The sequence below is a fragment of the Heterocephalus glaber genome, unplaced genomic scaffold (assembly GCF_053883595.1).
Source record: "Heterocephalus glaber isolate CG9 unplaced genomic scaffold, H.glaber_assembly_v1.0 deba00001481, whole genome shotgun sequence".
NCBI classification, from domain to species: domain Eukaryota; kingdom Metazoa; phylum Chordata; class Mammalia; order Rodentia; family Bathyergidae; genus Heterocephalus; species Heterocephalus glaber.
In genome coordinates, this window is record NW_028258317.1 from 1579921 (window position 1) to 1592595 (window position 12675).

Genomic DNA, 12675 nt, shown 5'->3' on the forward strand with positions numbered 1-12675 from the left:
AGCCTCCTGAACTAGCTGGGATTATAAGTACCACCACTGCTCCAGGCTAACTCGGGTATTTGATAAACTTCTGTGATTGGGTCTACCCTGTGAGTTCAACTGGAACATGATGGAAACTGCAGGAATAAAGAGCTCTGCTTCTCCAGGGAAAGCTTGGTTTAAGGTTTTTTTTTAAAAGATTAAAAGTTAATTAAAAGAGTAAGCATGAAAGTCATGGTGAGAAGCAAGCTCCTACTAAGATCTTTTTATTAAACGCATTTCTACCAACATGGTAGCCTTGGTTATGCAAGACTAGCTCCCAAAGGGAGACAGGAAGCATTTGATGGCATAATTTCATTGCTATCCAATACACTTAGGATGGCTTCCGTCACTCTGGTTTTTTAAATCATAGCTAACTATGGAAAACTTATTCCTGAACTCAGGTTTTGTAAGAGAAATTTTAATTTTACAGAAGTATCTGGAAAAACTCCCAATAGGAAGAGAAAGAAATTTTACAAGGCATGTTCTATTATTTACTTCAGATTCACAGCTGCTGCAGAACAACTCGTAAATAATTTTGCTAATGTGTTCTAGGACTTGCGTTAAAACCTGAGAGCAAGCAATTGTAATAACAGTAACTATTGTTATTGAAAATATTTTATGTACCACACATTGTCTTAACATTTTTGGGGGGTGTGGCTGTTACTATTTTATTCCCATTTTACTGGTGAGGAAACTGAGGCTTTTAGAGGTGAAGTAAAGTAGTCACAGAGCCAGCAAGCAAGAGTCCAGAACTTAACTCTAAATATGAATCCAGGGAAGTGACTGTCACACTTAAGCACCTATTTTCCTTGACCAACTTTTTAAGCATGAAGCCTTTTAAAGTATGAATTTATATTTGAGTAATGGGAAATAAAAGAGACTGATTATACCTGTGATGTCAGATGTGTACAAGTGTTTGGAAAGCTTTAGTTTACCAAGGCTATGAAAAATAAAATATCACTAATGAAGTACAAATGTATTCTTTAGGGATCTTGTGTTCTGCCTAGCATGCAGTACTTTCTCCTCTATCCTCTATCCTCCTGTTCATTACCCCAACTCCCACCCTAGTCTTCCACCTCCTAAGTAGAGGCTTATTTACCGAGACCAAACAGATCTGAAGGACAATCCACTTGGGAAGTCCACAGCAAGTAACTGGCTAGCAAGGGAAGCATTCACATCCTGCACTGGCTCCAGCAGTCATAGGGGACATCCTGCCTCCCAAGTCTGGCTTTGATTAGCTCCCATTCTTACCAGGGATCTTACAAGAAGTAGGTCCTTTGATTCACTTCTTCTTTGTTAGCCCAAGAGTATGCATTGTCATTATACGAGGCTGAGTGGGATACCTCAGAAGTAACTCTCCTGACTTGGAGCTCTGAGCAGATATCCAGAAGGAAGGACACATGTCATACCCCAAGCAATGCATGGGCACCAGCAGGAGCCACCCCAGATCTATCAGAAGAGCCAGTGTAATTAGCAATAACAACATAACTTCTTACACAGAAGAGAATTAATTTGATGGGGGAAGGGGGTTTCCTGCTTTTTCCAAAGTCCTACTGCCCAAAAGCCATGACCGTAAACTTATCACAGAAGAAAGTCTCTGCCTTCTCAGGAGTGAGGCTGATAAATGGGTTTAACCATGACAGTTGCCCTTTTTAACCCTTTGAAGGTAGTGTCCAAAAGCAACTATACATTTTTAAGAAGTCCTGTTTTCATTATATACCCTGATCTTTGCCAAACACGCCTTCAATGTAGGCTTTTCCTACAAATTCCTTCCCAAATGGTGTGTGTTTTTTTAAAGGAACATATTTTCTGAGTTCAAATAAGAAAATACAGGAAGGTTCTTGGAAAGGAAAAAGAGAACAGAAGGTCATCATGATGCTCAGTGACCACCAATTAAATAATTTAGTTGACTTTGACCTCACTATGCCAAAAACATTCATATTCAGTTAATGGAGCGAACATTTATCTGTGTTTGCCCTCAAACTGATTCCTGCTTGAATACACAATTCTTTCAAAGATTTCAGGGAATGAGCCTATTTCAGGAATAAATGGCTGACCTTCTTCCAAGGAAAAGAAGTTTCAGAAAGAACTCACCAGAGCAGTCGAGGTAGACCATCTGCTTACATCTTAGGGCAGCACCAGCAATTTAGCCTGCTTATAACTGAGGCACTGGAATTCAGCTCTCGTGCATCAAGGAGCCATCCTGGGTTGCTAGGGCAGCAGTGCATCATGGCTCTGAGAGGCAAACTCATGTATACAGGCCATCGCAAGCAAACAATTCTAGAGCTATGGAGACTCCAAAAAGGAGAATTGGAAAGAACATAGAAAATGCAGAAGTCAGGCCTGAGACTAGGAGAGGCCAGAGGAAAATGAGCTCAGTCACTGTAGGGTGGAGCGGGGAGCTGTAAACCTCACAGGACAGGCTCAGCAGAGGCCCGAAAGAGGCTGAGGGAAGTGATACGGATTCTAGAAACAAATGAGCCGGGATTTGAAACCGGGCTCTACCACTTCCTTCCTCAGTGACCTTGAGTGACCTAATCTCTTTGGGCTCTTGTGTTAATTCTTTGAATGAGAATAGTTTTATAGGTTCACAGATTTTTATGCTTCTTTCCAAAATCCAAAAAACTCCAAAAGCCAACTTTTTTCATAACTTATTTGACAGTAAAACCTGACATGAGCTGACATGAGGCTTGTGGTATTTATTTACTCCACCTGCTATAACTAATTGCTCCTAAGTTTTACAGCAGAAATTTAATTTGATGACAGGGTGCCAAACTTCCCAGTGTGTCAAATACTAGTATATACATTGCATTACATTTATAAATAATAGTATAGATCTTTGTGACTTTTCTAAAGTCAGAAAAAATCTGAATCCAGAACTTCATCCAGGGTTCAGATCATTTTTATTAGATTTCAGTGGCCTGTTGGGAGGATTAAATGTTGAGAAAATGAAAAGAAAAATGTGTTGAAATAACTAATACTGGACATTGCTTTAAAGTCTTGTTAAGTCGTTCTACCATGATTAGATATCTATCACCAGAGAATGTTCAGAAAAGACAACAGTGGACAACAGCCATCTGTTGTTTATCTCTCATAAAGCTCTAGTTAGCTTCACACAGCTGGAGGAGCTCTTATAAGCCACAGTCAGGGCCTGCCTTGCAGGAAAGGGAGGCACCACACAGCGCTTGCTGAAGAAACCCTATTCCACCTGCACTGTGACAGAATCCCTCAGGTGCTGACAGAGTCTTTTACTGGGGACCAATGAAATTCATCTCCATCTTCTCTAATTAAGCATGAAACAAGCCATCAAGCTCCACTTTGTGGCTATTATGTTGACACTCACAAGTGTTTTTTCTAAGACTTTCCTTTGTGATATTTGAAGACAACAAAGCGGGTTGGGGGGAGAGACCCAGTTAATAATCTTTATAACAATGTAATCACCACCTCCTGTAGAATTTGAGTTCAACCTGACAACAGTAGTCAAACCCTTCCTGTAAATTTCATTTTTATAAGATGTATAAATATCACTTCTTTCTATTATTAGGAAACACAAGCGGATACTCCAAGCAATGGGACTCAGTATTTACACCTTCTCTTTAAATTATGTGACTTGGTAGACCAATCCAACATCTAACATGAAAACAGAAACTATTTTTAAAAACACAGCTAATCATGACTGAACTAACTGTGTTTCTCTGGCATACTTAGAACGTGGAAGTGAAACCAGGATATCTAAGAATACACACAAGCACTGGCAATGCCTAATATGAAAAGATATTTTAAAAGGTCTTAAACTGTAACTTCATTAAAAATGTTTAGGTATCCCTCTCCTCCCAGTTCTCTCCTCAGGGTGGGTACAGCAGTGTGTGGATTTCCCCTTCAAAAGAGGCTCCTGCATTTGCCAAGTTGCTGCCCCTATTCCCCACTTCTAAGTACCATCAGCAGAGGGCACACATGTGAGGAAGTTTTCAAGATGGCAGTATGCCTTCAGAAGCACTTGTACATAGAAAGAGCTCAACCCAATTCTGTGTAATGGATCAACTAAAGCAAGAAGACTTTTAGGCTATCAATTCGTGGATGAAGGCAGGACAGCTCAGAAATGTGTAAAGAAAATTAGCCTTAGGAAAGCTCTCAGTGGGTGCCCAACTGACCACAGGGTAAAGTCTAAAGTTGAAAACCCATAATATGATTGATATAGCTCTTTGTTGTCAGATTCCAAACCACTTTTTGTTTTGTTTAAATTTCTTCATTTCAGCTACACTGGCCTTTTTAAATGCCTCAAGTACACTAAGTTCTCTGTTCCTCTTGACCCTCTCTAGGTCTCCTTCCCAACTGGTACCATGTGCTCCACACCCTCAGCCTAACTTCTCCTCCAGATCACAGTTTAGATGGTTGTTTCTCAAGAAGAAAAGATTTCCCTTGTCCTATAAATAAGGTGGTCTTCCTATTTAGTGCTCTTGAAGGTCTCCATGTTTCTGTCATAAAATCACCATGTTTCTCGATACTGTTTCACAGAGACTGTACTCTTTCACCTCTATACAAACGAATGTCACTCAAATTCTAAGTGGAACTTCTTTCTTCAAAAGTCATGGGAGAACTAAGACGGCAGAATTTTCAGATAATGGGTATTTGAAAATGACCATATCATTTTCAAAAGAGAACCCTTATCATTTCATTTTTAATGGGGAAAAAAACCTAAAAGCAAAACCAAATATCTTTGCAACTCCCAGGGAACAGGTTATATGTCTAGATATCTTATCAATGGGAAGAATTATGACATCTCTCCTCTCTTATCACTTCTTTCTTTCAGTGGATTATATCTGCCTGAAGGTTTTAGGATTCCAGGATGTCACCAGCATGATTTCTACCAGAAAAGATATCAGAAATTATCTTTTGCATCATGTAATATCAAACTGTCAATCTGAGTCACAACAACAAATCAGCTGAATCATTTCTTCTGGCAGGAAATTCAAAGTTGTGCAGCAGGGACTTAGCAATACCTCATTCACAAAACCAAAGTTGGAGCCAGCAGTTCTGGCCCTGGCCAGGAATTGTTCAGCTTGGCTCCCTCAGAGCAACATGTCAGCTTTCTCCTTGATCATGAACTTGGAGGCTGGCCGGCCAAGCAATACTCCAAAGGTTTCCAGGCATGGACAGATAGAAAATAGCATTCTGTACTCAGTTTCTTTCTATTCATGCCATAAATCTGGGAATTCATGGCATCTTAAATATTGTAGAGGAAAAGTCATTCTTCTGGGTGGGATAAGGGAAAGGAGGACAGCATTAGCACAGAAAGAAGTTCTGAGAGTGGGGGATTTAGCTCAGTGGTTCCACCACCTGCCTCGCAACTGCAAGGTCTTGAGTTCAATCCCCGGTACCAGAAAAAAAATAATAAAATAAAACAAGTACTTTCTGAAAAAAAAAGAAGTTCTGAGAAATTGGTACTACATTGCGGGATGCCAGGAGCAAACAGTGGGACTCTGGCTCCTTTTGAGGCAATCTTAAATCTGGTGGGGAAGCCAGACAGACAACAGCATATAGGGAAACTAGGGGAAGGTATCAAATGTCCTTCTAGTAGACTGTTGTTTATGTGCTAGAAGTATAGCTGGGGCCAGTATGGTGAAGGATTCCACTAAGAAAGTTAGTAGAGAAAATCAAAAATATCTTCTGCTATACAGTTATCTGAATACAGGTCTTCTTTCTCCCTCCCCTCAGTTCACATGCTGGAGCCTAATTATGAAGGTGATGATGATAGGAAGTGGGAGCCTTTGGAAGGGCATTTGATGACAAGATCTGAGCACCCTTGTAAAAGAGGCCAGCGAGAACAAGCTGCCTTCTTCCCTTCCACCATGTGGGGACACGAAGAGAAGGTGCCATCCATGAACCAGAATGCAGGTACTCACTAGACATCAAGTCTGTTGGCACTCTGATCTCCTGTCTCCTTTGGAGAAGGTTTGATCATAAGTATGAGGACTAGGTAGACAGAACCAGTTGTAAGTGGTAGGCATAGCCGGGGATTTAGCTCAGTGGTTCCGCCGCCTGCTTTGCAAGCACAAGGTCCCGAGTTCAATCCCCAGGATGAAAAAATAAAAATAAAAAATAAATGGTAGACATAGGTACACCATTGTACCTGCCTTCCATGTGAGCAGAGGTGCCCATAGACTTTCCTCCATCAGTGAAACTACAGGCTCCTACGCAGGCCCTTTAGCATCCTTTACCTGTGCAGTAGGCTTTCCAGTTTAGGCCGAGATCAAGAGGTACAAAGACTTTTTTTCAGGATTCGATTCTCAGCTGACATCTCTGTGCCGAGCCAGCTTACAACAAAAAAGTTTCCAGTACACCTGACAATGAAACATCTCTGAGAAAAGCCAACTTGCCACTGTTGAGCGTGGACAAAAACCCTCCTTGAAAGTTTTCCTTGCCTCAAACACTCAGCTGCTTCTTTGGCTTGTGACAGGAAGGAATTAAAACCGTATCACGAAAGTTCCTGTATTCTTCCTTTTCCTCCCCTTTTCTTTCCTTCCTGCACAACTCATTCCAAAAGTCATTATGCGAGGCTGGATAAGATGGCCCCAACTGCCGAGGTGGGAGGAGCCACAAAGGCCCGGTGGTATGTGCTGGAGCCAAGGCAGGGTGGGCAGTGGGTAGTGGTGACCCACCATGGGACCCTGGCACCGAAGTAGGGAAAGGAGGGTGTTGGTACAGGGGATGGCAGTGACCACTCAGAAAGTGATCTTGGCACTCACGTTTGATAAGGAAGACGGGAGATTGGTTATATGGTGGGGGCAGGAGGTTGCCAAATAATAAAGATATTGAGGATAAAAGGAACCAAGCATTCTATTACTAAGAAGGTGGTTATAAATATGGAAAAGGAGACCTTAGATTAGATTAGAACTTTAGATTAGAATTGAAAGATCTCAGGATGACCTCATGGTTTCTTAGGTAGATTAGATACACAGACAGATTCATACAGTCTATAATTCAGTCCCATTGAAAGTGCCTCAGAGGGGCCGGGGATTTAGCTCAGTGGTTCTGGCGCCTGCCTTGTAAGCGCAAGGTCCCGAGTTCGATCCCCAGTACCAAAAAAAGAAAAAATAGAAAGTGCCTGAGAGCACTGATAATCCAGTAGTAATGAGCACACCTAGGAATGAGAGACTGGTTTCTAAATGCTGTTCTCCACTAAAAGGAACAAATGCTCTTTGGAGATACAACAGATTTCAGAGTTAGGAAAGTGTGAGATGAAACTGGAATACTCTGTGATACCTGAAAGTAAGGAAGCACTCAAAAAATAATTGAGATATCTCAAAAGGACAAAGAAGTTAGCCTGAAAGGAGTTCCATGTGTCATATATGGACAAATTAAAGATAAAATAGTACAAGAAATGGATGATTAATCATTGAATGTAATAGGATTCCATGAGACCATACTGACAAGACAACATAGTTCCAAAGTATTTCCCCTCTCAAATTTTTATTAACTACAAAAGGAAAATGTAGCTTTTTATGTGGAAGCCTTGCAGACAATCCCTCAATTAAATCATCAAAAATAATATAAAATGGGGCTGGGGATTTAGCTCAGTGGTTCCGCTGCCTGCCCTGCAAGTGCAAGGAAGGACCCGAGTTCAATCCCCGGTACCAAAAAAAAAAAAGAAAACAAAAGTAATATTAAATGATCAGAGCTAATATCTTTCCCCATCATAGGGACATGTATCATGTCTACCTATGTGGATACAGTGAGGATCGGCATTAATTTTGTGGTATTTCTACTAAAGATAGATAACTTGAAGGACATCAAATGAAAACATTAGAAAGACCCAAACTGAGGGCATTCTATAAAACTGAGGATGAAGGGTCACTGTATTGCTAATTTACGCTCAAATGGTTCAGAATAAAAGCATATGTGTATTTTACTTGAGAACTTTTCCTTTTTTAAAATTAATTTTATTGGTACATTTTAGGTATACAATATAATGACATTCATCATTGGAAATTTGCACCTTTACATAATCTATCTTGGTTCTTATTTTTCCCCATTCCCCTGCCCTCCCTTCAACCCCTCCACCCCTTCCTATTAACAAAGACTTTGTTTCCATTTTTTCATTTTCTCATATTAATTCCAATTTGGGAACTTTACTTTAGGCTTGAGATTGTTTCAAAATTTAAATACTAATAATGAAGAATAACCTGTTTCACTGTAGATTTTATGGAAGCCAAGTGTCAAGATGGAATTAAGATATAGGTGAACCAAGTTAAATGCCAACAATTATACTTGAAGGCAACACTTCTTAAATTATCTCTGGTGAAAACCACTGCTGATTCTAAAGTACAGTATGCTTGGCTGAAAGTCGGGGACATGTTCTAAGAAACGCACTGTTAGAAAATTTCATCACTGTATAAACATCAACAAGTGTACTTACACAAGCTGAGATGGCTATGATGTCACTTATTATGATGTAATCTTATGGGACCACCATTGAATATGCACGCTGTCATCAACCGAAATGCCGTTTTGAGGTAAATGACTATAATTGGTTTGTGCTGACTTCAAGGAGACAAACTCAAATCACATAGAAGAGTCCCAGAAACATCTTATGTGGGACCATCTGCAACACTGAGTCACAACTACCATTCCTGGAAGGGACCCAGAACACAGCCCCCAAATCAGATGGGTTTAATTCCAGACACTGAATGTCAAGCCGCTGGTTCCAGCATAGTACACGCACGAGCCTGCTCCCACAGGTCGTGCCACAAAAAGCTTCTCCCTCAGTAAGAGGCAGCTTTTCATATAGAAGAGAACACCTCTGTGCCATGATCCAAGACCAAGACAGAACGCCAAGCAAGGAACGACTGCACCTGCTGGGAAGTGACAAGCACCGTCAGAGTTCACACACTTCCCGGGGACACTGACACTCTTGCTGGAATCCTCACTCCACTGCCCCCTGCCTCACACACACACACACACACACAGTGGGGCTCCACACAGAGACTCACGAGCAGGAAGCAGGTTACCGCCTCCTCCATGTGAGGCGAGGCCTTTCCTTACCTGGGGCTGTTTTGTAGCAGGAGGTTCTGGAGGGCAGTGACGGGGCGCTCCTGGTCCTGGGGCTTGGGGTGCTCTGCAGCACTTGTCTCTGTCGCTTCAGCTCCTCTTCCCTCTCCTGGGCTGCTCGAATCTCCTCCTCGATCATGGACAAAGTCCGCTGCTTCCTTGACCTCAGCTTGAAGGGCCCAACCATCACGTCAGAGTCTTGAGTGGCCAGGAGGGAGGCTGTGCTTCTCAGCTCAGCTGCCTCCGAGTACTTGCTGAAGTAGCCTCCTTCGGGCCTGGTCTCCTCCATGTCGATTGGGCCGCTGGGCTGCACAGCTGGCAGCAGCTGGGAGGGGCCCCTTTCCCTGAGCACCTTGTCCTCTGCAGGTAGGTTCTTTGGTAATACATCCCTTTTCTCTTGAACAGGCGAGGACACCTGAGGTGGCTCAAACATGCTCTGAGGCTTCTCTGAGCTGGGAGCCCTGGTTTCAGTTTCCTTCAGAATTGCTTCCGGTCCCTGTCGTTCTGCTCCATCCTCTCTGGTTTGGGGCACAGCCTTATCCACCTGCTCGGCTATGGCTTGTTGAATGGCATTCTGCACCAGAAGACCAGCCTGGTATTCCAAAGAGTCATCCACAGATGGAGAATCGCCTAGGGTAGAGGAAGGGGAATAGAAACCATGATCACTAAATGACTTCGAGATCCCTTCTCGGCCCTCTGAGGGGTTGTCTGTCTGTGGAGTCTGAGGCAGAGAGAAATCAGCCAGTGAGTTTTCCTGTAGGGCATTGGTTGTCTCATTGGAGGCACCACTGTCACTGATGTTGTCCATGCTGAAATCGTTGGACAGGGTCTCCAGGACAGTGGTATCCTGGGACCTCACCGACAACTCATCCAAACCTGAGTCAAGCTCCTCTTGGGTCAAAGAGACATTGACTGATCTTGAAAACTGATCCAAAATCCCATGGTCGTCATCCTTGACCACAGTGAGGACAGCGCGGGCGCTCGTAAACTCTCCATCCTCTGCCCACAGTTTCGATAAGGGCCCACGTTTGGAGGGCTCACTGTAAGGCCCTTCCTTTCCCTGAGGGGTGGCGGTCCCTAGGCCTCCTCCACCTGACTGAGTTTCCGGCACACATGGCGCTTTCTGCCCCTTGAGCATCGACGCACTATCTTCTGGAGGTCCCACCATGGAAGCTGGTCTCAGGATGGTGGCTGGCTTGTCAGAGTTGATGGACCCCAGAGGCCTGTAGAAAGGCTTGATAGAGAACAGCCGAGGTGTACTCTGGCCCTTGGCCACTGCTTGCCTGGAATTCTCCATCAGCTGGAATTGTTTGCGTGCTGCTGAGAAGTCGATCTGCTCTGTGACAATGTCCTTCTTTGCATTTTCAGTCCCACTGACACTGACGGGACATTCATGAGAGGAAGCTGGGGCTGTGCAGAGCTGTGCTGGGGGCTGCTGCTGCTGCTGCTGCTGCTGTAGTTGCTGCTGTAACAGCAGCTGCTCCTGCTGCGCCCTTCTCTCCTTGCGTTCCTTGTACTTTTTGTGTGACTCCAGATGTTCCTCATCCAGCTGCTCCTCAATGGTTTTCTCCTGAGGAGGATTCCACCACTTTGCTGCAATGCCAGGATTCTTCTTCACAGCCTGACTCCGGATGAGCTCCCTCCTCTCCTTCTCCAGCTCCAGCATCTCTTCTGAAGGCCTCACTTTCCGGACACAGTACTGTTCCTTCTCACGCTCATCCTCCTTGAAGAGCTTGGAGGGCTTCTTGTCCTCGTGAAAGGCACGAAGCTCAAACTTGGCTTCCTTCTTCATCGTGGTGAGTGTGAATTCTCCATCTCGGGAAGAACAGCTGGGACTCACTGGTGCCTGCAGGCTGTCACCCAGCATATCTCGGAGCTGGTCAGGGGAGTGGCCATTCGCCCTTTTCCCCTCTGCCATAGTGTCGGAGGGGCTTCTACTGAGCTCGATGTGAGGAGGAGCCTGCCTGCCCACTACTCTGTCAGCGGGATCAGGCTGGGTGACTGCGTGGGTGGGTGGGCTTATGCTGCCCTCCGGGATCACTGCACAGGGCTCTGGGGAGGATGTTCCGTTGTAAGTTCCATCCACAGCAGAATCACAGCAGTTGGCCTCCAGCACCTCATCTAGATATCGGATCTCTCTGGCCACATCGTTATCCAGGGATTCGTGGTGATGGGTGAGGAGACCATTGTGTGGAGGAGAATAGAAAGGGGAAGAGTGGTCCATGGAATGAGGGGTGGAGGCTATTCCAGGAACAATTTTACTACATTCTGTAACCGACACCTCAATTTCCATGTTTTTGTGATCTGGGGGAAGAGAGCTGGTAGCAGACTCCAGGAGACTGGCACTACCGTTGTCTCTCTCCCTTTTTAGTAGGACACCATCCTCAGAAAGCTGGGGAGGCTTCTAGAACAAAGAGAAAACAAAAGTTACAGTTAGATACTGCATCTCCTATGGCTCTGAGAGCTGAGAAGTGCACTCAAAACTAACAGCATGAAAAATGAACAAATGGTGACAAGTTCTTTTGAATAGGATCTGCCTCCTGATAAGCCATTAGTTATTCATTTTGTTGTGGTAACAGAGGTCTAACTCTCTCAACATCACAGATTCCACCTGTTTATTGGGTGTTCAGTGGATGCTAGTTCCAGTTTTAAATTTTATTTATGTATGTAGAAGGGATTATACAGTTAATGTACCAAAGTCTTCCAAAATATTTCACATCAAACTACCACAGGCTTTGTAATAGTGCTATTTATGTGTCTGCAACTATAAAAAGAAAGTCCTTTTCTATGAACAAATCTTAAAAACATGACTTGCTGCCAGATGTAATGCAATTATTCTGGAAACAGGAAACTTTGGGGGAAATCTTCCCATAACAAAATACTGGATAACAGTAGATCCCTTCAACAACCCCTCCCAGACTACAGTGCCTCAATGGCATGGCTGTGATCGACCTTGTGCATTATAAACACCATAACCGAAGCCACTAACTGCACTGCTCTGTTCTCCAGGACTGCATAAGAACAACTGTCCTCCTTAGTTGCGTGTTGCTTTGAAAACCCAGCGGCCAATTGCACCTCCTCTCTAGTTTCTAAAATGCTTTATATGTGTTACCTCCAATTTGCAGTTAAGTAAGAAAATTATATCGTCTTAATGTTGTTAAATGCATCATATTTCCCACCAGTTATCTAGCCAGTATAATTTTGTTATTTGGCATTAATTAGATTAATTTTCAAACTGTAGACAGATTTTTTTTCATATCAGAAGATGCTGGTTTACCTCAAAGAATTCCAGCAGTAAATTATGAACTCAATTTGAGTTCTCCTCAGAGATTTCCCAAATACCTTGGTCAGCTCCATTTTCCTGTCTCAAGTTTACAATATGCCTTGTTTCATTGACATGCAAATTAATATATAATAATGCAAAATCGGCACAAGGCATCATTTTCATTTAAGTTTTCAACAATTTTAAAAGCTTAGATCAGAATATTAGAGGCCCACCATATGATGATTCTCAGGAATTCATTTCAAAATTCTTCCAAAGAAAGTGGAAAATTAAGGTTTTCTCCACGAAATCTAGAAGCATGAGGATTTATCCTGTGCTCTCCA

At 43.2% G+C, this 12675-nt stretch overlaps 1 protein-coding gene across 12 annotated transcripts in view; it reads right to left on the minus strand.

Annotated features, from left to right (window-relative positions):
* Positions 1-12675, minus strand: part of Palm2akap2 (PALM2 and AKAP2 fusion) — a 504788-nt gene that overhangs the window by 23405 nt on the left and 468708 nt on the right. For all 12 annotated transcript variants that reach the window (XM_087183576.1, XM_087183574.1, XM_004848142.4 and 9 more), the window contains one exon: positions 9064-11473. In XM_087183576.1, the coding sequence (XP_087039702.1) occupies positions 9064-11473 (2410 nt within the window). The remainder of the gene's footprint in view (positions 1-9063; positions 11474-12675) is intronic.